At 35.1% G+C, this 26,407-nt stretch overlaps 3 protein-coding genes, 2 non-coding genes and 1 pseudogene across 6 annotated transcripts; 1 reads left to right on the top strand and 5 right to left on the bottom strand.

The window, feature by feature from the left end:
• Positions 1–831: 831 nt before the first annotated feature.
• LOC125207558 (uncharacterized) lies at positions 832–3,134 on the bottom strand. The gene is made up of 5 exons (XM_048106950.2): positions 2,777–3,134; positions 1,671–2,428; positions 1,288–1,594; positions 1,101–1,210; positions 832–1,025 (listed from the first exon to the last, which is right to left on the bottom strand). The coding sequence occupies exons 2-5, from the start codon at positions 2,408–2,410 to the stop codon at positions 959–961; spliced, it is 1,224 nt and encodes a 407-aa protein (XP_047962907.2). The 5' UTR covers positions 2,411–2,428; positions 2,777–3,134; the 3' UTR covers positions 832–958.
• Positions 3,135–4,054: 920 nt separating this feature from the next.
• Positions 4,055–4,157, bottom strand: LOC148923586 (U6 spliceosomal RNA). Its single transcript, XR_016133099.1, has one exon. It is a non-coding gene; the product is annotated as a U6 spliceosomal RNA (small nuclear RNA).
• An 11,750-nt stretch (positions 4,158–15,907) lies between these two features.
• On the bottom strand, positions 15,908–16,016 carry LOC125198801 (U6 spliceosomal RNA; annotated as a pseudogene).
• Positions 16,017–17,733: 1,717 nt separating this feature from the next.
• Positions 17,734–19,956, bottom strand: LOC125204256 (uncharacterized). The gene is made up of 5 exons (XM_048102858.2): positions 19,843–19,956; positions 18,656–19,379; positions 18,251–18,563; positions 18,059–18,162; positions 17,734–17,983 (listed from the first exon to the last, which is right to left on the bottom strand). The coding sequence occupies exons 2-5, from the start codon at positions 19,375–19,377 to the stop codon at positions 17,932–17,934; spliced, it is 1,191 nt and encodes a 396-aa protein (XP_047958815.1). The 5' UTR covers positions 19,378–19,379; positions 19,843–19,956; the 3' UTR covers positions 17,734–17,931.
• Positions 19,957–23,393: 3,437 nt separating this feature from the next.
• LOC125208720 (U6 spliceosomal RNA) lies at positions 23,394–23,496 on the bottom strand. The gene has a single exon (XR_007174201.1). It is a non-coding gene; the product is annotated as a U6 spliceosomal RNA (small nuclear RNA).
• Positions 23,497–23,673: 177 nt separating this feature from the next.
• Positions 23,674–25,915, top strand: LOC125204900 (uncharacterized). Of its 2 annotated transcripts, XM_089061011.1 has the most exons (4): positions 23,674–24,238; positions 24,316–24,418; positions 25,099–25,199; positions 25,287–25,915. In XM_089061011.1, exons 2-4 carry the CDS (start codon positions 24,321–24,323, stop codon positions 25,841–25,843), a joined length of 756 nt encoding a protein of 251 aa, XP_088917137.1. In that variant the 5' UTR covers positions 23,674–24,238; positions 24,316–24,320; the 3' UTR covers positions 25,844–25,915. The 2 variants fall into 2 exon arrangements, with proteins under 2 accessions (XP_088917137.1, XP_088917136.1); XM_089061010.1 differs by having other exon boundaries at positions 25,099–25,915.
• The last annotated feature ends 492 nt before the right edge of the window (positions 25,916–26,407 follow it).

The following is a 26,407-nucleotide window of genomic DNA, read 5'->3' on the forward strand; positions in this document are numbered from 1 at the left end:
GTGTATCAAATTTTCAGGGACGGACCGAAATGGTAATATGTATCAAATTTTCAGGGACGGACCGAAATGGTAATATGTATCAAATTTTCAGGGAAATATACAATGGAATTAGCCTTAATCATTGATTGAATCTATCTATTATAGTAGTATTGATGAGAGACAAGTAGTAGTTAAAGTAAAAGAAAAGGAAAACCATAAAACTGCGATTAAGAATAACAAATACCTGCACCAGCGCAATTCAGAATAGAAGCAGAAGATACACACCCCAATCTTAAAATTCACATAATATAGTATTAAGAATGTATATTATGGAAATCTTTTTATTAAGGAAAATTATATAAATATGATAACTGCCATAATTTAGAATATCGAATTCCTTAAATTAAGGGGAAAAAAAAAGAATTCCTTAAATTAAGGAATATATAAAATGGTTTAATAATTACGAATTAAATATTAATTTGAAAGATTGCCTTTTAATTAATTTAAAGATTCTCTTATTTTAAAAACAAATCTAACAAAAGAATTCCAAAAGTAGATAGATATCTATGAAAATTGGTATCAATGTTGCACGCATAAGGACACAAATGGATATCTATGAAGCTTGTATTGTCAATTTCTATTATTCTGATTAAATTAGAATAATAGAGGCATTATGTGTTCATTTGCTCATTCATTGCATTCCATTTTTCCTTTTTCATTGTATTAGTATATTGAAATTTCAAGTTTTTTTTTTTTTTTCTTACACCATAGCTCTATGAAAATACTCTATAAACAAGAAATCAACACAACTAATCAGTTCATTTGTAGGTGAAATTAGAAGGTCAATATTCATAAGTGAATGAAAGCTTTCTGCTGGTCAGACAGGGTTTAGCTAAAACAGAGATATCATTCAACAATTTACAAAATCTTAGGACATATATTTGGCATTAACTCCAATCCAATTCTCTGAATAAAGTTTTTACATGATCGTCAAACCGTCTTCCAATCCATGCTCCGGGAATAGAATTTTTACAAAATCGTCGAAACTGCACAAAATAATAAAACATATTAAATGAATATCCTCTAATCTAATAAGTATTAATAACAAGTACTAAACTTACTTATTGCCCGTGATCAGAAAATTCGCGGCATTCACAACTTCGGGAATCAACTCTGGGACTATTTCGATAACTGCGGTATGGATGCTCATGCTACTATTCATACCCTGTGACTGCATATAAATAAGTACTATTAAAGTGCAACAAATATAATAGTAATTATGTGTAGATATATTGATATGTTTTGTACCCGTTTCATATGCTCTATGCAGTTTCTCCAGAAACGAAGCTTGCCCATCCCTGTCTTTTGTGCACTCATGTCACGGTTTAACATATCAATCATGTTCTTAGTTCCACGCTCCTTCACTTGTCTTGCCCAATCTTTGTTCACAAAAGCAGAGGTAACGGACTGTTGGAGGAGTCTAGATTCGCATGTTAACAGAATCCGATACATATCCATCAAGAAATCAATCATTTCACCCTTCCTCCAAAATAATACTGGATTTAGATCCCAATGTGCACGATGACATTCAGGGCTCAATTGAATTGAAGAAATCCTACATAAATGTTAATGATGTATTTTAATTCAAGACAGTGGACGAAGAATAGGGTAAGAGATATAACGATGCTTACCTATCTTCCAGTTGTTGTAGGCATAACACTTGTACAGTGCTTGGAGGGGAAGGAGGTTGACGTTCGGGATCTGATCGTATGAACGGATACGTTGTGGCATACTTGATTAAGTGTATAAGATCTTTGATGTCATCACTTTGCCGGCTGCATAGAGCTTCGAACGAGAGATTTTCAGTTTGCTTTTCCAAGCCGAATAGTACGCCCGTCACAGATTCATCTTGTTCTGAGATACTGATGGCAATTCCATTCGAGAGATTGCCATGACATTTACCATGGCAGTGAAGGACTCTAATGCCAGAAATTGTGGGACCAAAAATACTCTTAAAATCTGATTCAATATAATCCCACCAGCGCGTGGGAAGTCCTAAATCAGTATAGTAATCAACATGGTTCTCGGACTTTAATAACTTCATTTCTAGCCAGTCCTTGACTGTATAGTCTATTTTTTCAACTAGTGCAGTGGAGTTATCTGAGTCAAAGTGCTTCATCTCCAAGGTATTCGATTTCTCGATTCTATTGAATCCTCTATGAGCCATATAAGTATCATAGTCCATGTGTAAGCAGCTTATCTTGAAAAGACAATCTTCTAATAAGGCATTGGACATGGAAGTCTCGCCTTGCATGAAAGATTTATCCGGCTCATCATATACATTATATGCTACCGCTGAAGCTATCACCATTCCCGGATGTAAACTCTCGAACAAAAAATTCTCTGCTTCCATTCCTTGGAACAAATCCATTCAGTTTCGAAGAAATTCCTATTAACCAAAACTCAAAAATGTTATCACATTTTCCTAAATCTATGCCAAAACAGGAATCAGCCTACCAAATTGAGAAGCTTTTTATTCAACTACACAAATTTGTGTTATGAATTCAGTGTTAGAGTAGCATGAACACAGAAATATCCAACAGATTTAACCTAAATCAGAATGAAATATTTAACCTAAATAAAAAATACAGACACAATACGAAATCGTTAGCCCTAATCAGTCAGTACAAATCTTCAATTGAATGAAGAACAACTCATAGCAGGGAAAACAGAGGATGAATTTCGCGAAATTGAGCTATTTAGAGGTTAATTAAAGACAATTAAAACCGGCTCGTACCGAGTTCGACGGCGGAGGTGAGCTTAGCAAGGCGATTCAGCGGCGGCGATTTGCCCCTTCTTTTGGTGTTGCCGTTACAGAAGAAAATTTGAAAGGCATTTGTATACTATATATTATAATGATTATAATATAATTTAATGAGGAAATGTAAAATCAAAAGGAAAACATGAAAATTGGACACAAATTCTTACCTATCTTCATATTCTATTGGGAAATAAAACTAATACTTATCAAATTAACTTCTACGAAAATATAATTACTGTTAGAGAATGAATTTTTCTCAAAAAGAACAAGCTCTGCTGTGCTTGTATTATCCAATGAAAAGAATTCTACATAGTTGATGATTTTTCCTAGCATTGGCTTCTCTCTCCAAACATGATGCTACTTCAGTGAACCATACCAAACACTTGAAAATTTCCAGCTTTGCTGATTTATTTCTTCATCGTAGTACAAGATTTGCATGTTATGATTAAGTGATTGCTGTTGCTATCACTATCTATCATATGAACCTTTTAATGACATACTAGTCAAACATATTGTTATTGTGTCGTTACCATATTGCCATGATTCGATATATTCTGCATTTGAAGGCTTTTGTGTACATGTCAATGTTCTTCACTACATTAGTTTTAATGGTTGGAAATCTTTCATCGTTGAAGTATATATAGTGAATTACTATGAAAAAGAGAAGATCTAGTTTAGTCCCATAACGTGACTCGATTTGATTCTCGTCTTAAAATAAATGCGATGAAGAAAGATTCCATACTACTGAATTACGAAATTATAACTGTGGAGTATGAAACTCTTATTAAATCCCTAAACATTGGTTAGAAAAGTGAGACATGGAACATGTAACTTGAATTGACAAGTTTCTCTACAAATCAAGTCAAGTGGAATGAATCTCAAGAACGCCAACCTTTCATTTCCTAGATATGATCAATATTTCATGACCAAGAGAGAAAAACAGAGGTTCAAACTGATGTGATCGACACCGGCCAAGTACCTGAAGCTTTCCTTTTCCCATTTGACAGTAGAAATGGTGGCAAGTTGTGGTCATGAAGAGAGATTATTATCAACTTGTGAACACCTTGTGGAATAAATTAAGTAAATGATTGATCCATTAAAGTTCAAACATAAATTGATGGACCATGAACATAATCAAGGCTGTGACAGAAGCATTCTCAGCCAAGACCGGACATATAAGCTACTCCGTTTTGGAAATTCATAAAATCCTCTATGCAAAAGAGAAATGAAGATGCCATCATTGATTCAGATTAAAAAAATTTGGACCATTTCTCGATTTATGCGTGTCATTCTTGAACAGGGACCATGCTAATCTTCTCTGTATCATTCCAATTTTATCGGATGTCCCCGAAGGGACAACAAATGAAGCTTGCTAATGTGAAATAAAGACGCACAAAGCTCTTGGTTTTTCCGATGTGGGAATTTGAATTAGAACCACAATTTGGGACTTCAAAATTGGGCTGGGCTTTGTTGAGTTGGTGCCTATATTTAATTCCATCGGGTTTTGTTTTCAAACAGATATTGAAGTCTAGTCAAGCAAAAACACGTCAAAGTAAAAAATACTATGAATTAGAGTATAATTATGATATCAAAGATTATTCTTAGAATAAAATGATTAGATTTGAGTATTTAAAGAATAAAAAGTGTTTTACGAAATTAAATTAAAATATTAAAAGAAAAAGTAAAAGTGTCAAATAAAAATGAATTCGAGATGTTTACCTAACTCATTACCATATAATTAGTCAATTTAACTTTTGTTTGGATATTTTGATTTTAGGAAGTTCTCATGGAGAAGGAGAAGAATCAAGAAATTGTAGCACTTCGTAAATGATTTAATTAAAACATTAGATTTAACTCTCTTTTTTTTTGTATTGAGCTTGATTTTCTATATATATAGTAGTAGTTAATTTGTAAATTAGGCTGAAGAGTCTTTAAAAGTGATATTCAATATGCCAAGGTTGAAGTTGTCCAAGGCACGGTTGAATAGTTGGCCTTGTAATGGGTTTTGTTGTTTAGCTAACAAGGAAAAGGAAAGAGAAGATTGATGAGAAGTGAAAAGAACACTATATTTTCTTGTATTACAAATTTACAATGTTGAATGCCGTTCTTTTATGCCCTTTGCTCATTCGTCAAATTCCATTTTCCTTATTACAGAATATTGAATTTTCAAGTTTGGTTTTTCCTTTTACCTCAAGTAGAAGATCAGTTAGAAACTTAGAATTTAGGTGAGTGCTAATGTATTTCTCAATATCCTTTTTAAATAGGAATTCTAAACTTATAAAATAAACCCTAGAAAGAAACTTGTAAAATAAATAATATCCAAAGAATAATTATATTGATCCTCTCTCTAAATATAATCTACTACATATATTGGGCCTAGTTTGGTCATGCAGATTCAACCCCTTAGTTTAGAGCAGTTGGCGGATAACCGGGTTCATGGAGTTGCTAACGTCGTTGGGTTGCACTGCGCCCGTATCACATCTGCATAATTTTCCGAAGCAAAGCGATGATGGACTGCCGCCAATAAATCATTCCACGAGTCATCATCATTATTTTGTTGAGAATAATGAAATCAACAGCTATTACAACGTTAATCAATCCAAACATAACAAAATTAAGCCAGACGAGACTCATAAGCTTCAGTGCAAGAAGCATGCTTTCATTCACTTGTCATCCTCCTCTCTCTCTCTTTCAAGCATTCCTCCTCTGCAGCTCTCTTGAGGCTTGCTTCATCAGCAATACTGCAACAAAAATGAGCATTTCATTATAATAAAAGGACCTTCGAATCATGAAGAAATTCTACAACCAATTCAAACCATATTGATCATAATTAGTAAGACGCTCACATATAAAGTTCATGATAGTCACCAATTTTGAGGACACCGCTGAATTCAACTGTAGCAATGTAATCCCCTCCCTTTCATTGGACGACTTCGACCTTGGCATAACGAAGATTACTATAAAATTCCCTGTCTCTATCCGCATTTGGCAGGAATATGTAGAAGATCCAACTACTACTTCTAATATCAGTGTTGCCAAGATACAAAGCTTGTGTCACTGTCTCATCCCTAACCCTCACATCCACCTTCCCGACCTCTCTTTTGGCAGAAAGATCATAGACAAACCAACAAGATGCACGATCGATAATAAATAGAATGTTTCCCCCCACATATATGAGATTCATCTTCCTCCAATTACCGTGTTGAGATTTGGGGAGATTCTCTGCAAAGATTTCCCAATTGTTTCTTTCCACGTTGTACAAGACGAGTGATGGTTTGCAGACTTCTTCTTCTTCTTCTTCTTTGTAAATATTGTCATAGTACAGCATAACCGATTGGTGGTCCCACAGAAAGCAAGACGACAGAATGGGATTGAAGATGTGTTCAGGCAAGTCCCTGCGGTCAAACTCACCTTTCTGCGGGTCGTATACCTCAACCCAACATTCAGGTTCATTAGTGCCACCGCAGATGAATATCCTGCCATCATGCAATGGGACTACCATGGGGCATACTCGAGCCGAATGCATAGCAGTGTCGCAACGAGTCCAAGTCATAGTAAAAGAACCACCACCGCCTATTGGTGGTGCCGGTGCAGACCACAACCATTTTGTTTCATAAGGAATCTTGTATTCATAATTACGCCTTATCTCTTCTCGGTTTAAGCGACCCCCGACCATGAAAAAGGCACCACCGACACGGCAAACTCCAGGCACATCCGGAATGTCTTCACACACAACGCCTTCAACGCAAGAAACAGCAGGCAATCCGGATATTAGAGCATCCTTCAAATCCACATCCAGATACTGCATTTTCTCGTCGTCATAGCTTGTCAGCATCACCGCGAAGCGTATACCGGCCCCAATATGATGATGCTGAATGAAATTGAAGTGAAGAACAACACAAAATATTACTTATTCCCATATTACTTAATGAAAATGACACATTCGCATACCATTCTCTTTAGATCTTCCTCTTCCTCTTGAATGAGCTGAGCCTGATATAACAAAGTTATATGATATGATCAGTTCATAACTATCTTTATAACTGACAACTATGTCAACATAGACATATGTATGTCAATGTCATGTCAACAGAAGACATACATATATCATAACACACATTATCAAATTAAGATAGTTAGAGCATCCGCAACGCTGCCTCCTTGCGGACTCGATCTTGTCTCGACGAGACGAGACGGCATCGAGACAGCGTTGCGGCTCCCGTCTCGTCTCGACGAGACGAGATGTCTCGACGCCCAACGCGTCCCGGCGAGGCAAGTCTCGAGGTCGCGAGACACGCGCCCGGCGCCACGTGGCGCGCGCGGGCTGGTGGCGTGACGCCCACTCGCCGACCCGCGAGTGGGCGTCGGATTTATGACGTCATAATTCAATTTTTTTTTAAAAAAATCAGATTTTTCAAAAAAATAAAAATAAAAATAAAAATAAAAAACGATAATATTACCGTTGAACGGTAATATTTTAATTTTTAATTTTTTTTTTTTTTATATATTCTATATATACTCTTCTCCATTCTCCATATTACACACAAACACACATTTATCCTCTCATCTCTCTTTCTTTCCTCTCCAATCACTTCTATAAAATCATTCCTTTATTTTTTTCTTCTCCCAAATTTAATCAATTATGGATCCATTTGAGCAAATGCGTCGAATAATGGAAGAATCGCTAGAAGCAGATCGACGTAGGGAGGAGGAAGCCGCCGCGCCTCCTAGGCAACGCCGGACATACATCCACCGTAACCGGGAAGAAGCCGCCGCAAGGTTGGAACGTGATTACTTCAGTCCGAATCCGGTGTGGGGAGATATCTACTTCCGTCGCCGTTTCCGTATGTCACGCCCGCTCTTTTTGCATATCGCGAATACATTGGCGGCACGGGAAGAGTTCTTCAGAGAAGGGTTCGACGCTGTTGGCCGTCCTAGCCACACGACGCTCCAGAAATGTACTGCGGCGATCCGTCAGCTTGCTACTGGACAAACGGCGGATGCGTTCGACGAATACCTGCACGTCGGAGAATCCACTGGGCGACTTTGTTTGTTGAACTTCTGCAAAGGCGTCCGGGCAGCCTTCACCGCCGAATTTCTGAAGAAGCCAACCACCGCAGATTGTCAGTTTCTGCTCCGTCTTCACGAACACGTGCACGGATTCCCCGGGATGCTCGGGAGTGTCGATTGCATGCATTGGCAATGGAAGAATTGCCCTGTGGTGTTGAAGGGGTCATACACGAGCGGCCACAAAGGCACCCACCCCACCGTTATACTCGAGGCCGTCGCCGACTACCGGCTATGGATTTGGCATGCGTATTTCGGGGTCCCCGGCTCGAACAACGACATCAACGTGCTCAACAACTCCGACCTCTTCACTGAAGTTCTGAATGGTAAAGCGCCGGCCATCAACTTTGTCGCTAACAATCGCCAGTATAAAATGGGGTACTATCTTGCCGACGGCATCTATCCGAAGTGGCCAACCTTCGTGAAGACGTTCAACAGGCCTACGGACGAAAAGCAGTCTCTTTTTGCGCAGAAGCAAGAGTCTGCTCGCAAGGATGTGGAGAGAGCGTTCGGGGTTCTCCAAGCTCGATGGAACATTATCAAAGCCCCGGCTCGACAGTGGTTTATAGAGAATATGGTCGACATCATGTATACGTGCATAATCTTGCACAACATGATTGTCGCCGACGAAGGACCTGAGGCGGGAAATTGGTTCGACCCTGAAACCCCGGGAAGCTCAACCGCAAGTAGTCCGCCTCGAACGGGAGTGCATCCGTCTTTGCAAGAGCGGTTGTCTATTCGGGCAAGGACACGTGATTCTACCGCCCACGCCCAACTCCAGGAGGATCTAATGGAGCACATTTGGGCAAAATTTGGCAACCATTAGATGATCGTCACTAGAGAACTCCTTCTTCTGCTTCTTTGCCTCCTTTTTTTTTTTTGAGTTTAAGTGTGCAATTTGTAATTTCTAGTTTTTTAATTATGTCTTTTTTATTTTTTTATGTATTTTAAATTGTAATTTTATTTTATTTATAATGAAGTGTGTTTTTTATTAATTGAATTTGTTGGAATTAAAAATAAAAAATGAAATTGAATGAATAGTTAAGAGATGGTTAAGAGATGGAGGGTTGCAGGTGCTGTCTCTTAGTTAAGAGATGAGCTGAAAAGTACAGTGGGGCCCATGAATAGTGAAGAGATGAGACGGTTAAGAGACGGATAAGAGATAGCGTTGCGGATGGCCTTATACAATAGTAACAGTTAAATTAAAAAAGATGGGTCGGGTTGGGTTCGAATTTACTTTTTGAGCACGAAGTTTATTTAGCGAGAGCTCGAGGTCGTGTTCGAGCTCAACCAGATCTTCATAGACAGTGGTGCTGAAGTCAAGACGATGGCACAACCAAGATAACTTGCGCTCAAGTCTATAATATGATTGGCTTGACATGATTCGGCTAAACTCTTTTTAGCACTTCTTGATCCTGTGATTTAGTATTTTATTGTACTCCTAGAAACAAGATTAATTATTGAATCACTGAAAAACTAATATAAATTAACGATGGAATTAGCCTTAATCATGGCTTGTATCTGTAGTAATTAAAGTAAAAGAAAAAGAAAACCCTAGAACTGAACCCTCACCTGCACCAGCGCAATTCAGTACAGAACACCCCAATCTGAAAATTCATTAAATTATATATGATTTTATTTTATGGAAATCTTTTAATTAACGAAATTATATGATTTTATTTTATGGAAATCTTTTAACTAACGAAAATTTTATATACTACATATGATTTTATTTTTTTATTTTTTTGGTTTGACAATAATATATCACACGTAGGGGTGTCAATCGGGTCGGCCCACCGGGTTGCGGGTCAATCGAGTGCGGGCTAGTCGGGTTGCGATTTCTATCGGGTTATAAAAGTTCAACCCTAACCCTAAAAGCTCGGGTTTCGGGCTAGCCCAACGGGTTAATCGGGTTGCTACCGATAAGATTAACATGATGAAAATTAGTTATATTCATAAAATGTAAAATATTTAATAATGATAAATTTGAGATATATGCTTAAACTCAGTCATAAACTTGATCAAATACTAATATTTGAGATATTTCGTAAAATTTTAATGCATGTTTTAGAAATTTAAATAATTATTTAGAAGTTACCTTTTTTAGTTATCTATATATATAAAATCAATCAATGAAGTGTCGGATTAGGAGTAAAAATTGGAATAATAAAATTTTATCGGGTTTTCGGGCCAGTCCATCGTATTTTCGGGTCTGACCCTAACGGGTTGTGTGTTAATCAGGTGTAGGGCTGGGGAAAAATACCGAAAAAATGATATATCGCTCGTATCGTATTGAAAAATATCGGAAAATTATCGAATTTTCGATATATCGTAATTTTCGATACGATACGATATCGGATAACGATATGAATTTTCTTATATCGCGATATATCGTTTTATATCGAAAATACGATATATGTCGAAAATTTTCGATATATCGATATTTTCGATATATATCGAAATTTTCGATATATATCAATATTTAAAGATATATCGAATTTCGATACGATATATCGAAATATCGATACGATAACGATATGAAATTTTTTTATATCGAAACTTTCAATACGATAACGATATGAAATTCTTTCATATCGATATTTTCGATACAATACACGATACAACGTTTTCGATACAATATATCGTATCAACCCACCCCTAATCAGGTGTGAGCTTATCGGGCTATGAATTTTCAACCCTAACCCTATAAAATTGGCGGGCTATTTAGACTAGTCCACGGAGCCTACTGACATCCCTAATCACACGTCTTAACCCCACGTACCTATGGTAATTGATAACTGTCATAATTAAGAATACCGAAAACCAGGAACGTATAAAATGGTTTTATAATTACTTAAATGCCTTTTTAATTAAAATTGATTTAAAAGATTGTCACGAATTAAAACATTGATTTGAAAGATTGCCTTTTAATTAATTTAAAGATTCTCTTTCTATTTTCTAATTTATTCATTTTTTCTTGTTTCTCTATTTTATTTTACAAATTGTACATTAAAAAAATGTATAAATGAGACTATCTTTGGTTGACATAGGAAGTATAAAAAACTATATTTTCTTAAATACAATATATAATAGTAGTAGGTTATTACTTCTTCCGTCCTATTTAAGATTAAAGATGACTCACTTTTCTTTTTTATTTGTCTCAATCAAGATGATCCATTACTAAAAATAGAAATCTTGTACCGTTCAAGAAAGTCGTCATCTTCCTTGGGACAGAGGAAGTAGTAGTTAATTGATTGAGAAGAGTAAATATATATTTGATTTTACTTTTCCAACTCTAACTTTATTTAGCTTTTATCAACGTAGATAATGACATGATCATCACATAAAATGACTCAAAAAGAAATTTTAAAAACAAATCTAACAAAAGAATTCAAAATGTAGTATGAAAATTGGCATCAATATTGCACACAAGTAGTTAGTTAAAATGGTTAAACTATAACTATCATTCACTTGTCATCCTCCTCTTTCTCTCTTTGAGGCGGTCCTCCTCCGCAACTCTCTTAAGGCTCGCCTCATCGGCAATACTGCATGCAAAAATGAGCATTTCATTATAATAAAAGGACCTTCAAATTATGAAAAATTCTAATTCAAACCATATCAATCATAATTAGTACAGGGCTCAAATTAGTAAAGAGGTCACTAAAGCCACCGATTTTGAGTACACCGCTGAACTGAACTGCAGCAATGTAATCCCCGCCCTTTCCTTCGACAACTTCAACCTTGGCATAATGAAGATTACAATGAAATGGAGCACCGTTTTCCATGCCCCTCTCCACATTTGGCAAGAATATGTAGAACATCCAACTACTACTTTTAATATCAGTGTTGCCAAGATACAAAGCTTTGATCACTTTCTCATCCTTAACCCTCACATCCACCTTCCTGACCTCTCTTTTGGTAGAGAGATCGTAAACGAACCAACAAGATGCTTCATCGATAATGAATAGAATGTTTCCCCCCATATATATGAGGTTCCTATCCCCCCAACAATTGATTTGAGAGGCGGGGAGGTTTTCTGCGAAGATTTCCCAGTTGTTTCTTTCCACGTCATACAAGACAAGTGATGATTCGTGTACATCTCCTTCTCCTAGTACGTTAATATTGTCATAGTACAACATAACCGATTTGTCGTTCCACTGAAAGCAAGAGTATGGAAAGGGATTGAAGATGTGTTCAGGCACATCCCTGCAGTCGAACTCACCTTTCTCCGGGTTGTATATCTCAACCCAACATTCATTCACGTTCTAAAGTGCCACCGCAGATGAATATCCTGCCATCACGTAATGGGACTACCATGGGAATTTCTCGGCTTGAATGCATAGCAGTGTCGCAACGAGTCCAAGTCATGGTAAAAGAACCACCACCGGCTATTGGTGGTGCCGGTGCAGACCACAACCATTTTCTTGCACAAGGAACGGAACGTTGAGAGCCATCATGCCTGAGCTCTGTCTGTCTCAAGTTACCTCTAACCAAGAACAAAGCACCACCGACACGACAAACTCCAATATCACCCGGAATGTCTTTATACACAACGCCTTCAACACAAGAAAAGCCATGCGATCCAGATGTTAAAGCATCCTTCAAATCCACATCCGGATACTTCATTTTTTCGTCATGATACTTAATCAACAAGAAGCGTATACCGCCCCCTATATGATCACGCTGAATCAAAACCAACACAAAATATTACTCAATCATGTACTCCCTCCGTCCCGCTTTAGCAGTCCCATTGACTTTTTTGCCCACTTTTTGTAAAAATGATAAAAAAAAATAGTTAAATAGCAGAAATGGTAAATTAAGAGAGAGAATAATATAGAGAAGGGTCTTATCTACATTATTGTCTCTCTTACTTTACCGTTTCTCCACTTTAACTATTTTTTATCATTTTTACAAAAAAAAGGCAGAAAAGTCAATGGGACTGCTAAAGCGGGACAGAGAGAGTATTAGTTAACGAAAATAATACTAATACTATTACTCATCCGTGTACCATTCTCTTTCGATTTTCCACTTGCTCTGGAATGAGCTGAACCTGATATAAGAGAATTATACTATGTAGTTATGGGGTGCGTTATGATGTTAAATTTTCTTAAATTGCTAACCTGCTAACTCATCAAAGTAGTGTATTAAAAATGTCAACACGATCACATTAAAATGTCAACACGACATTTTTAATACATTATATTGATGAGTTAGTTGAATAGTAGTTAAATTAATTAATATGAGTTGGATATTTGAACTTACTTTTCGAGCTCGAAGTTTATTTAGCGAGAGCTCGAGTTCGTGCTCGAGCTCAACGAGATCTTCATAGTCTATGCCACTGAAGTCATGACAATTGTACAAGCAAGCTAACTTGTGCTCGAGATTATAATGTGTTTGGCTTTTAGCTTTTGATCCTGAGATTTATTTTATTGTACTTTATAAAATTAGATTAATTATCGAATCAATCAAAATAGTAATATACCATGGAATTAGCCTTAATCATTAAATGAATCTATCTATTATAGTAGTATTGATGAGAGACAAGTAGTAACTAAAGCAAAAGAAAAACAAAACCATAAAACTGTGATGATTAATAACAAATACCTGCACCAGCGCAATTCAGAATAGAAGCAGAAGATACACACCCCAATCTTGAAATTCACATAATATAGTATGATTAAGAAAATCGGGTTCTTTAAATTAAATAATATATTATGGAAATCTTTTTATTAAGGAAAATTATATAAATATGATAACTGCCATAATTTAGAATATCGAATTCCTTAAATTAAGGAATGTATAAAATGGTTTAATAATACGAATTAAAATATTAATTTGAAAGATTGCCTTTTAATTAATTTAAAGATTCTCTGTTTTAAAATCAAATCTAACAAAAGAATTCCAAAAGTAGATAGATATCTACGAAAATTGGTATCAATATTGCAAACAAATGGATTTCTATGAAGCTTGTAATTGTTGTCAATTTCTATGATTCTGATTAGATTAGACGCATTATGTGTGCATTTGCTCATTCACATTGCATTCCATCTTGCCTTTTTCATAGTATTAGTATATTGAAATTTCAAGTTTTTTTTTTTCTTACACCATATCTCTTTGAACCTATTTTATCAACAAAGGCAACCATCGAGTTTGTATCACCAAGAAACAATTATAAGTATCAATAACTGAACAATGTAAGTGAAAGTTACTATTATTTATAGTGAACCAGCAACATATATATCTATCTAAAAAAGAGATATCATTCATCAATTTACAAATATTTGGAATTAACTCCAATCCAATTTTATGAATAGAGCTTTTACATGATCGTCAACGCTTCCAAGCCATGTCCGAGAATAGAGCTTTTACATAATCGCCAAAACTGCACGAAATAATAAAACATATTAAATGAACATCCTCTAATCTAATAAGTAAATTGATAGCTACAAAACTTACTTGTCATCTGTGATCATAATGTGTGCGGCATTCACAACTTCGGGAATCAACTCTGGGATTACTTCGATGATGGCTGTATGGGTCTTCATGCAATCAAATACGCCCTATAAGTTACATAAAAATAAGTATTAGAATGCAATAAATACAATAGTAGTAATTATGTGTAGGAATATTGAAATGTTCAATACATTATCTGGTATGATATGCTCTATGCAGTTTCTGTAGAAACGTAGCTTTCCCATCCCCGTCTTTTGTGCGTTTAAGTCATGGTCTAAGACATCAATCACGTTTTGAGCTCCACGTTCCTTCACTTGTTTAACCCAATCTTCGTTCACAAAAGCAGAGCTAACAGTCTGTTGGAGGTGTTTAGATGCGTATTTAAACAGCATCATGTACATCATCCGCAAGAAGTGTATCATATCACGCTCGTCCCATAATACTGCCAGATTTAGATCCCAATGTGCGCGCAAACACTGAGGGCTCAATTGAATTGAAGAAAACCTGCATATAAATATAGAGAATTTAATGATTTGAAATATTTTAATTCAAGATAGTAGAAACGATGTAACGATGTTTACCTATCTTCCAGTTGTTGTAGGCATAACGCGTGTACAATGTTTGGGGCGGAAGGAGGTTGGCACATTGGATATGCTCGCATGAACGGATACGTTGAGGCGTACTTGATTAACTGTATGAGATCTTTGATGTCTTCTCTTTGGCGGTTTCTTAGCTCTTCGACTGAGAGATTTTTAGTTTGACTGTCGATGCCGAACACCAAGCCCTTCACAGATTCATCATATTCAGTTGGGATACTGATGGCAATTCCGTTCGAGAGATTCCCATGATATTTATCATGGCAATGAAGTGCTCGAATGCTAGAAACGACGGGGCCAAAAATATTCTTAAAATCCGATTCAATATAATCCCACCAGTGCGTGGGATGTCTTGAATCAGTATAGTATTGAACGTTGCTTTTGCACGCTAATAATTTCGTTTCTAGCCAAGCATCTAAAGACATGTTGGAGGGGAAGAACTTCGTCACCAAGGTATTCGAAGTCTCGATATTGTTGAATCCTTTATGTAAGCATACCCTTAGAGGCCTATACAGAGCATATGTAATCACCCTTAGAAGCCTATCTAGAAACTGGGACACCATTTTTGGAGTTACTCCTAATCAAGAAAACAGAGTAACTAATTAAAAAGGAGACGAAATTGAAGGGAAAGAATAGCCGTGTTGTGTTTGTTTGGGAATAAGAAAGGCGTTTATATAAGCAAAATAAAATCTGATTTTATAAGGAAATATAAAAATAAAAGGAAAACATGAATGTAGAAGGAAATAATACTCCGTATATAAGGTCAAAACTGTATTCTGTTAGGAAACAATATAAAAGGAAATAATGCTTTTTATAAGGTCAAAACTATAACTCTGTTAGGAAACAATATAAATACCAAATTCACTTTTAAGAAATTATACTAATACTGCTAAAATACGAATATAAACATCTAAGGAATCAAAAAGTTACTTTAAAGATGTATTCTTTCAATATATTGCGAAATGAAGATGCAACCATTGATTCAAAAAAATAGGAAAGAAAAAATTTCTCGATTTATTCGGGTCATCCTTGCGCAGGGCCATGCTAATCTTATCTGTATTGTTCCAATTTTTAAATAACTGGCCTTGAAACTTGGGCTGGGCCTGGTGAGTTGAAAATATGTGCCATGACTTTACTAATATTTGAGCATCATTAAAATTTATTAATTAAATAATTTAATGTAATACTAGTTCGGAATATAATGTTTCCTTCTCTTTAAATTACTAATTCTCTCAGAATTAATTCATGTTGGGATTAGATCATCAGAATTCAATTGGAATTTGCAGCATATATGATATATGCATTAATTCATCGTGGGCTACATCACTACATGGGCCACGATGAAAGAAGCTCGACATTTTATATTTATATAAATATTCCAATTAGAATAGAGAACACAATATTAATTGATTCAAGCAATTTGTAGGGCTAATTTGATCGATCAAAAACTCACTTAACATCAATCCGTTTGATGTGAATCAAATGTTCGACATTTATTCAGCTAATTTTGAGCCTTGTGAGATGGAAAAGGAAGATGAATTCATTTGGATTAGCTAATATTTTAACTTGCTAATTTATTTTAATATTAAAGGAGTGTGAGTATGCCTAATGCTAAATTATCTATTCTACCTAATACTCTTTATTCTTGATTGACAATCCAAATGAAAATATTACACGTGAAAGAAAGGAGAGATAGGGAGGCCGGTTTTGGGCAGTTATTAGTGCAGTTGTAGGGAGTATTTAATGAAAATTTTGAGAGAAGAAGAGGAAGAAGAAGGGAGAACACCATTAATCTTACGGTTTTTCTTCTTTAGCACGTGTGGCTCCTTTGTCTTCATTGCTCCTAACACTAGTAGGATGAATTGACTATAGAGATTATATATTTAATCATTCGCTTTGGTTTTCGTCTATGGTTCGGATTTTATATATACATCTAATGTAGTACTCCCTCCGTCCTCCACTAGGAGTCCCAGTCACTTTTACGCACTCGTTTTGTAAAAATTATAATAAATAGTTAAAGTGGAGAAATGGTAAAGTAAGAGAGAGAATAATGTAAAATTAGTTACGTAAAAATGTGTTGCTAATAATATGTGAAAATATTCAAGAACTAAGTTGAAATTCAACATAATGAGGCTTTGGAGAATTAAGTTAAAATTCAAAGTGCAAGTAAAATTCAAGCTATATTATGAGTACATTAATCTATTAATTTCATGTATATTCGGATCATGCTTTTGTGGCTTGTTCAAATTGTCATCCTAAGTTACCATTCACTTATATAGAACTATGCTTCTTGATTCTCGGTTTAAACAACTTCTTATTTATTTTATGATCTAAACATTTAAAAAATCTCAACATCTCTATATCTATATCGGACACCATATTATCTACTATCGAATGATCAAAATTTATAGTATATTAATCAATACCCGCCACATAAAACGAATATAAGAACACTAGAGAATTAGCGCGAGCGTGTTGGCTTATGGTAGTAGAATAATTAATGCCTAAGACCAAAGGACATGCTCGCTCATATCCGTTGCTGTATCAATCAGCAAACAACACAATCTCCTCGCACCAAACAAATAATCCCAAATAGCAAGACACCGAAAATGCACGAAATAAACAATCACCAAATCAAAGCACGACTAACCAACTAGTACATAATATATCAAATGAACATCCTCTAGTACATAATATGTCATAATAAGGTTAAACAAGGTTTTTACATGTAACAGAACAAGACATTCCATAGACACAACATAATTAAAATTTCTAACACAATAGTCAAGTTTTGAAAATAATCTATAAACAAAAAAATGGGACAATCAACACAACTAATCAGTTCATTAGTAGGTGAAAATTAGAAGGTCAATGTTCATCAGTGAATCAAAGCTTTCTACAGGACCAGACAGGGTTTAGCTAAAACAGAGATATCATTCAACAATTTACAAAAACTTAGGACAAATTTGGAATTAACTCCAATCCAATTTTGTTAATAGAGCTCTTACATGATTTTCAAACCTTCCAATTCATGTCCGCGAATAGAATTCTTACATAATTGCTGAAACTGCACGAAATATAAAACATGTATCAAATGAACATCCTCTAAGCTAATAAATAAATTAAAAACCACAAAACTTACTTGTTGCCGGTGATCATAAAATGAGCAGCATTCACAACTTCGGGAATCAACTCTGGGATCATTTCGACAATGGCTGTGTGGGTGCCCATGGAACTATACACGCCCTGTGTAAGTTACAGATAAAATCAGTATTAAAGTGCAAAATATATAATAGTAGTAATTTATGTGTAGAAATACTGATATGTTCTATACATTCTCTGGTCTGATATGCTCTTGGCAGTTTCTGTAGAAACGTAGCTTTCCCATCCCTGTCTTTTGTGCACTTACGTCACGGTTTAACATATCGATATAGCTCTGCGTTGCACGCTCCGTCACTTGTCTTGCCCATTCTTTGTTCACAAAAGCAGAGGCAACACTCTGTTGGAGGAGTTTAGATTTGCATGTTAATAGGATCCGATACATCATCATCAAGAAGTCTATCATCTCACGCTGCCTCCATAAGAGTACTGGATTTAGATCCCAATGTGCACGAGAACACTCAGGGTTCAAATGAATTGAAGAAATCCTGCATAAAGTTATAGAAAATTTCATGTTTTGATATATTTTAATTCAAGACAGTAGAGAAGAAGAATAGGAAAGGGACAAAACGATGCTTACCTATCTTCCAGTTGTTGTAGGCATAGCACTTGTACAACGCTCGGAGGGGAAGGAGGTTGACGCTCGGGATCTGATCGTATGAGCGGATACGTTGAAGCATACTTGATCAAGTGCACGAGATTCTTGATGTCGTCACACTGCCGGCTGCATAGAGCTTCGAACGAGAGATTTTCTGTTTGATTGTCCATGCCGAACAGTAAGCCCTCCACAGATTCATCTTGTTCTGAGATAGTGATGGCAATTCCATTCAACAGATTGCCATGATACTTACCATGACAGTGAAGTACTCTGATCCCAGAAATGATAGGACGAAAAACACTCTTGAAGTCTGATTCGATATAATCCCACCAGTGCATGGGATGACTTAAATCAGCATAGTATTCAACATCGTTGTCGCCCTTTAATAGCTTCATTTCTAGCCAGTCCTTCAACGTATAGTCTATTTTCTCGACTCCTGCATTAGACCTTTCTGAGTCGAAGAACTTTATCTCCACGGTATTCGATTTCTCAATCCTGTTGAATCCTCCATGAGCCATATACGTATCATAGTCCATGGGCAAGCAGCTTATCTTGATACGAAAATCTTTGAATAAGCCAGTGGACATGGAAGTCTCGCCTTGCATGAAAGATTTATCCGGGTCATCATATACAATATATGCTACCTTTAGAGGTGTCATCATTCCCAGATGTAAATTCCCGAACAAAATATTCTCTGGTTCCATTCCTTAGAATAAATCCAATCAGTTTCTCCTAAATGAAGAAATTTCTATTAACCAAAACTCAAAAATGTTATCACATTTTCCTAAATATATGCCAAAACAGAAATCAGCCTACCAATTTCAGAAGCTTTTTATTATTCAACTACACAAATTTGTGGTATGAATTCAGTGTTAGAGATATGGTCACAGTAGCATGAACACAGAAATATCTAACCGATTTAACCTAAATCAGAATGAAATAATTAACCTAAATCAAATACGGCATTGTCTCTACAGCCACACAATACCAAACCAACCAAACGAAAGCACAGAGAATGATCAATTCATGGAAATAATTTTTAGCCCTAATCAGTCAGTACAAATCTTCAATTGAATGAAGAACAACTCATAGCAGGGAAAACAGAGGATGAATTTTGCGAAATTGAGCTACTTAGAGGTTAATTAAAGACAATTAAAACCGACTCGTACCGATTTCGACGGCGGAGGTGAGCTTAGCAAGGCGATTCAGCGGCGGCGATTTGCCCCTTCTTTTGGTGTTGCCGTTACAGAAGAAAATTTGAAAGGCATTTGTATATATTATAATGATTACAATATAATTTAATGAGGAAATGTAAAATCAAAAGGAAAACATGAAAATAGGACTATGGATTATGGAGTATCATAAATATTATATTGGGAAATATAAATAATATCAAATTAACTTCTAAGAAAACTAGTATAACCCATCCACGTGCAATGCACTATCTATTTTTTTATTTAAACTTATTTTATATTATAAAATGATTTTATAAATTCATAAATATATTTATATGAAATCTGAAATAATAAATAATAATATATAAAATAAAAAATAATTATCAAAAAATATAAAATCAAACAAAGAAATATACTGAATGAGAAACAATATTATTATTTCAAGTTCTAAAATCACAAATTTATACAATAGCAATTTATTGTACCAATAAAAACTCATATAACCAAATAAATTTATAAACTTAAAATTTCACACAAATCACATATCATTTAAATCACTTTTAGATTTATACTACTTCATCCGTCTCATTCAAGATGATCACATTCTTGAGTGGCACGGGATTTTAGGAAGTGTTGTTAGGTGGAATAAATTAGAGAGAAAAAATGTAATTGAATATTTTAATGTGGAGAGAGGAGAGAAGGGGTTATTTCCATAATTGGAAAATGGTCATCTTGATTGAGACAAATAAAAAAGGAAAGATGGTCATCTTGAATGGGACAGGAATACAAAAGATCAATCACAAACACATGTCAATAAAAATAATGTATAAATAAATATTAGAAGATAGTCAAATTGATCAAAATCATCAACAAAAATACAGCAAAATAGCATGGAATATACAACTGATATCAATATGCATGCATGTAGTAGGGAAAAAAAATGGTTGCATACCCTAATAGTATACCCCGCATCGCCTACTTCCCCTGTAGTTGCTACTACCCATACCATGTTCAGGAAAGACAAATGAATAAGAGCTGCCACCAACCTAATATTCATATAGAGCACTACATGAAAAAATTATACATTCCGCCATAAAGACATGCAAGGAGAACAACATAAACAACAAATGCGGAAGATGCACCTGCACCAAAAATTCAAAGGCAAGATGTAAATGTAACAATAATACTATGCAAGACTAAAGCGGACAAACTCAGAGCCATCCATATTTAAATTAATCTCTTCATAATTTGACAACTATATAAATCTCAAAGTTAATAGTTTAGTGGGTAAGTGGCAATGAACGTCATTAGTTGGTAGTTAATCATGAAAAAAATGAAGAGTCATAGTATTAATATTTCATTTAGGTTACAATTTAATAATATAGTAAGTATATTAGAAAAAAAAAATTATATATCAATGGCATTCATGTAATTATTCTCAAAACTCCCCTTTTCATACAATTTAATAATATAGTAAGTATATTAAAAAAGTATTTTTATATTATCAATGGCATTCATGTAATTATTCCCAAAATTCCTCTTTTATATATTTATAGATAGATAGATAGATTATAGATAGATATATTTTCTGTTAGCGTAAAAATATACTGAGAATTTACCAAGTTTTTTTTTAATATTATAGTAGTACTTATTTTTTATTACATTGTAAAGTTTTAGTATTTAATTTAACAAATACTTGCCCATCGTTATACATACGAATTGTGTATTTAAACTGTAAGTAACTTAAGATGGAGGTGTAAATAAAGAATTAATAAAACTGTATATAATATTATAGATAATTTAATTCATAACATTTTGAAATATTATGCAACCAACAATCACAACATTATTGAACAAGCACAATATCAGAACATATTGATTAATTCCTTTAAAATCCTTTCCCACTCTTTCCAGAATTTTACCATCATCTAAGAAACCATTCACAAACCCAAAGCTTCGTGAGTGCTGAGACCAAAATTGCATCATCTTCCTCGAACATGCCCATGTATAAAAAGCATGGCTTATTATTATCTTTACTACTTAAGTTAGGCAAAACACATTCTTAGGTCCTTATACTTCAATCAAAATGTTCATTAGGTCCTTGTACAATTTTTTCGTTTTAATAGGTCCTTATACTTTTCACAATATTTTTATCAGATCCTCGTACAATTTTTTGTTTTAGTAGGTCCCTATACTTTTATTATAACATTCATTAGGTCCTTGTACAATCTTTTATTTTAGGGACTTTTTTTACATTTATCTTGGATAATAATCTAAATTTAATTAAACTTAATGATCTTTTTAATATTCCATTGTTTAACTTAGCATAGTCTATAAAGATAATATCATCTTGTTATCCAATTATCTCAATAACTTGTAGAGAATAATAAAAAGATTAACCGTGATGATTCATGATTACAATCAAAGTTTTTTTTTTCAGAATAACTATCCGAATTTTCAATTGATTATTTATATTTATATTGAAAGATACGTTTCCCAATATTTATAATCATAAGATAAGTTAAATAATAAAAATAAAAGATTCATTAAATTTAATTTAATATAAATTATTATCTAAGATAAAAGTAAAAGAATATCTTAAAATAAAAAATTGTATAAGGACCTAATAAAAGTTATAATCAAAGTATAAGGACCTACTAAAACGAAAAAATTGTACGAGGATGTGATGAAATTTATGAGAAAGGTATAAGGACCTATTAAAACGAAAAAATTGTACGAGGACCTAATGAACATTTTGATTAAAGTGTAAGGATCTAAGAATGTGTTTTGCCCTTAAGTTATGATACTTTTGATTCCCAATATTATTCTTGTGTGTGTTCTATATTTTTCAAAATACCGTCCACTACAACAATTGATAAAGGTATTCCTCTACAATTTTTTGCAATTTCCTTCCCGATTTTCTCCAATTCAAGAGGAAAACATTAATCTCCAAAACCAAGTTTAGAGAATAAGATCCAACTACTTATAACCTCATCAAGAAATTCCATTTGATGGATATATTAATGACTAGTATTTAATTGTACCATTGTTCAACTACAATTCTCATAATTCATAAAGAAATAGTGTATCTCGTTCAAAGACTCAATATTTCACATATCATCCATTACACTCTACTCTACATGTTTCCATCCTTCCATCTCTTCTTCATTAAGCTTTGGACTATACAATTCATTGTACAAAGTACCCATCACATATTATCTAATCTATCATTTCGTGTTGTTACTAGAATTTTACTGCATGTTGTACCACACTAGAGACTGATTTACAAGTCGTTCCATTTGTTTTCCTCTTCTGTCCAAACAAAATCAATGATAAGAGAATTATTTTTCCAAAAACAAATGCTTCAAGTTTTTGTGCTACTATTGCCACTTAGCATCATTTGCATAGAAAAAATCTCCAACCAATCCTCTATTGAGAAATGTTGATGCTATCACTTATTATTGATGTTGTGGTTGTACCTATTATCATCTAAACATCTTTACCTTAATCAGTGAAAACAGGAACACCAGAAAATGTTGGGAAAAAAAAATTTGGACCATTTCTCGATTTATGCGTGTCATCCTTGCGCAGGGGCCATGCTAATCTTCTCTGTATCGTTCCAATTTTATCGGATGTCCCCGAAGGGACAACATATGAAGCTTGCTGATGTTAAATAAAGACACACAAAGCTCTACATTTTTCCGATGTGGGAATTTGAATCAGAACCATAATTTGGGCCTTCAAAATTGGGCTGGGCTTTGTTGAGTCGGTGCCAACTGCCAACATTTAATTCTAATGATTTTCAACCGAAAATACAAGTTCCAATCATTGACATAAAAAATGAATTAAGATAGTACATTTGTAGATTCATTTTTCTGTTGGAATTAGGCGGATTCATTTGAGAATTAAAATTCAAATAATCCGCTCCTATTTCTTTGGAATTCATCGAAAAAGCAGTTATTTTAATTCCTTGATGCTGTATTTCTCCTTTTTCCCCATAATTTCCAAACAGATGCTCTGTTCTTTTCATATTCACATACCAAGTGTTCGACGGAAGTTCCGAGTGAATTTTTTTTTGCAGAAACTGATAAGCAACTTCGAAGTTGGGAGAGGCGGCAATTTTTTACAGCCTGAAAGTTTCTGCAAATGTTGGCTGAGACAAGAGAAGAAGAAGAAGAAGAAGACACCAATCGCGGCAGCGGAGGGCGGTGATCCATTTCGGCTAGAAATCTGAGATTCGTATGAACATTTGAAAGAGAATTAGAAAATACTGTGATCATAGTTGTTTTCCTCTTTGATTATGATGAAAAACTTGGAGATCGTTTATTGATACTTATCGCTTTCGAATCCGAATTTCTTCTCCACGGATGATGAACAGATAAATTTCCAGGTAGTTTCTCGTGTTATAAAAAATGGAGGGAATTTAATCTCGTTATTTAGTACTAATCTGTATCTTATTTTTGGAAGGATCAATGGGGAATTCAGTTGGTTCGGTATTCTCTGGAGTTGGACAAATTGTTGGAAATATTTTCGGCCATCCTCTTGATTTCCTCTCTGGAAAAGCTTGCAAGTAATCAATCTCGTCTTACTCTAATTTCTTAAGTAGGAGTATATTTTAAATTCTCACGGGCTGAACCAAGCCTCGATTTTCAGAATTTTGAAACAGTAACTAGCGATTAACCGTTGATTCTGGCCCAAAACTGGGGAAAACGTTGGAAATCGATAAAAAAAACTGTTGGAAATCAGCAAAAAGGTGCCGGTTTTGAACTGGAAGATGAAACATTTTAATGCCAGTTCAAAACCGGAACCATGAATTCACTTGTTGGGCTGGTTATAGTTTTTCCCTTTCAATCTACACTAGATTCTGCCAATTTTGAAGCCGAATCATTCCTTTTGTGAGCTACATTTTGTCAAAATCCAGACCGTACGAACCAACTTCAATCTACAGTAGGTTCTGCCCATGTTTCCAGTCCCAGATCAAAAATTCGTCGAAGGAGTCAATCAAGTATTCGGACTCGAACCCATATTCAATGACTTATTATTATTTTGGTATCATCCATTCGTGTTTGGCTCGGTGTCTCTCGACATGCCTGGTGGATTTTGACCATTCAGACGGTCCTACATAAGTCTCTGTCTCTAGATTCCACGATAGGAATACGACAGTTTCTTGATCTAGGGTGTTAAAATAGAACACTATTCTTGACTGAATGAATCAAACAAAATCTCATTCTAATTTAAATCTCAATGCAGCTCAGTATGTGCACCAACATGGGATTTCATCTGTTACATCGAAAACTTCTGCGTGGCACAGTTGTTGAAGTTTGTGATGGTGGCAATCTTGGCCTACTTTGGTAATAACTTCCTGACTTTTCTTGATAAATTAGACATTTTGTTCCAACTAACAAAATTGATCTGTATATCATTATATGCCTATGCAGTGCTCTTGTTCTTTTATTTATTGTTCAGCTTGGGAATCTGCCAATGCATTTGCCGCACGATTTGTCGCGTTATATGGTGCTTTTTCTCTAGCTATTTCTCGGCTGTACACTGCTGTTGCTCCTATTTCTGCCTCAAGCTTCAATCTTTGAAGCAGAATCGTAGGCGGAGGCGGAGGCAGAGGCGAGACATTGAAGCACCAAGCAGCAGTAGTAGTAGTAGTAGCAGCAGCAGCAGTAGTAGTAGTAGTGGTGGTGCGGATGAAGGTGGAGAAATGTCGACATTTGGGCCGCGTAGGAACGTGGAGTGTAAAAGATCGGAGTTGAGTAAGAGGAAGAGGTACAAAGAGGACCATATGAAGAGATCTTTGAGGGCTAATTCTCATCGAGCTGGCGTTGAGGTTTCTGGGAATTCTCGTCGTTTGAGTAGGATGAAGAATGTTGATGATCATATTCGAGTGACTAGGAATTCGAAATTCGCCCGCAAGGGGTCGAGGCATGGGGCTAGGCCTCATCGCGGGAGGCCTAGCCCTATGTTGGAAAGTAGAGTGACTGAGTGATGAGTTATGTTTTATGATGTAAATAATTATTCTATGGAAGCAATGTTGGTCAATGGTATTATTGTTGTGATCTATGGTAGCATTATCTTGCAATAATTCAAATAAAATTTCACAAATCATCAAGAATAATCAAAAAGAGATTACGAGAATGCAAATTCTTTGTTAGGAGTATTTGAGAGTAGAATGTGATGTATAAAAGAGTATATATAGTTTCAATTTTGCCATAATCGTCAAGCAGTGGAAATTGAAAACAACGGCAGTTCATGATTTTTACGACTAGTTTTCACTTTGTGGCAAAATCCAAAATTATATCAAAACAAAGATAAAGATAACAAAGAATGTTGATGATCATATTAGAGACCAATTTCCCAAAACAAAGACAAAGATAACGTCAATTTCTCCTCTTTGTCACGTGTAGGGCGTGTACAGTGTATCGCATCCGTCCGGCCCTATGTGTGCGTAGGAAGCATCGTTCCCTGCAAGCCTACTAGCTTTCTTCTCAATGGGGTCTAACGTATGCCGAAAAACGAAATGGCAACATTTTACGCTTTGAAATATTCTAAT

The sequence above is a fragment of the Salvia hispanica genome, chromosome 6 (genome assembly GCF_029641045.1).
Source record: "Salvia hispanica isolate PSC_SH4W2 chromosome 6, Shi_PSC_v1, whole genome shotgun sequence".
NCBI classification, from domain to species: Eukaryota; Viridiplantae; Streptophyta; class Magnoliopsida; order Lamiales; family Lamiaceae; genus Salvia; species Salvia hispanica.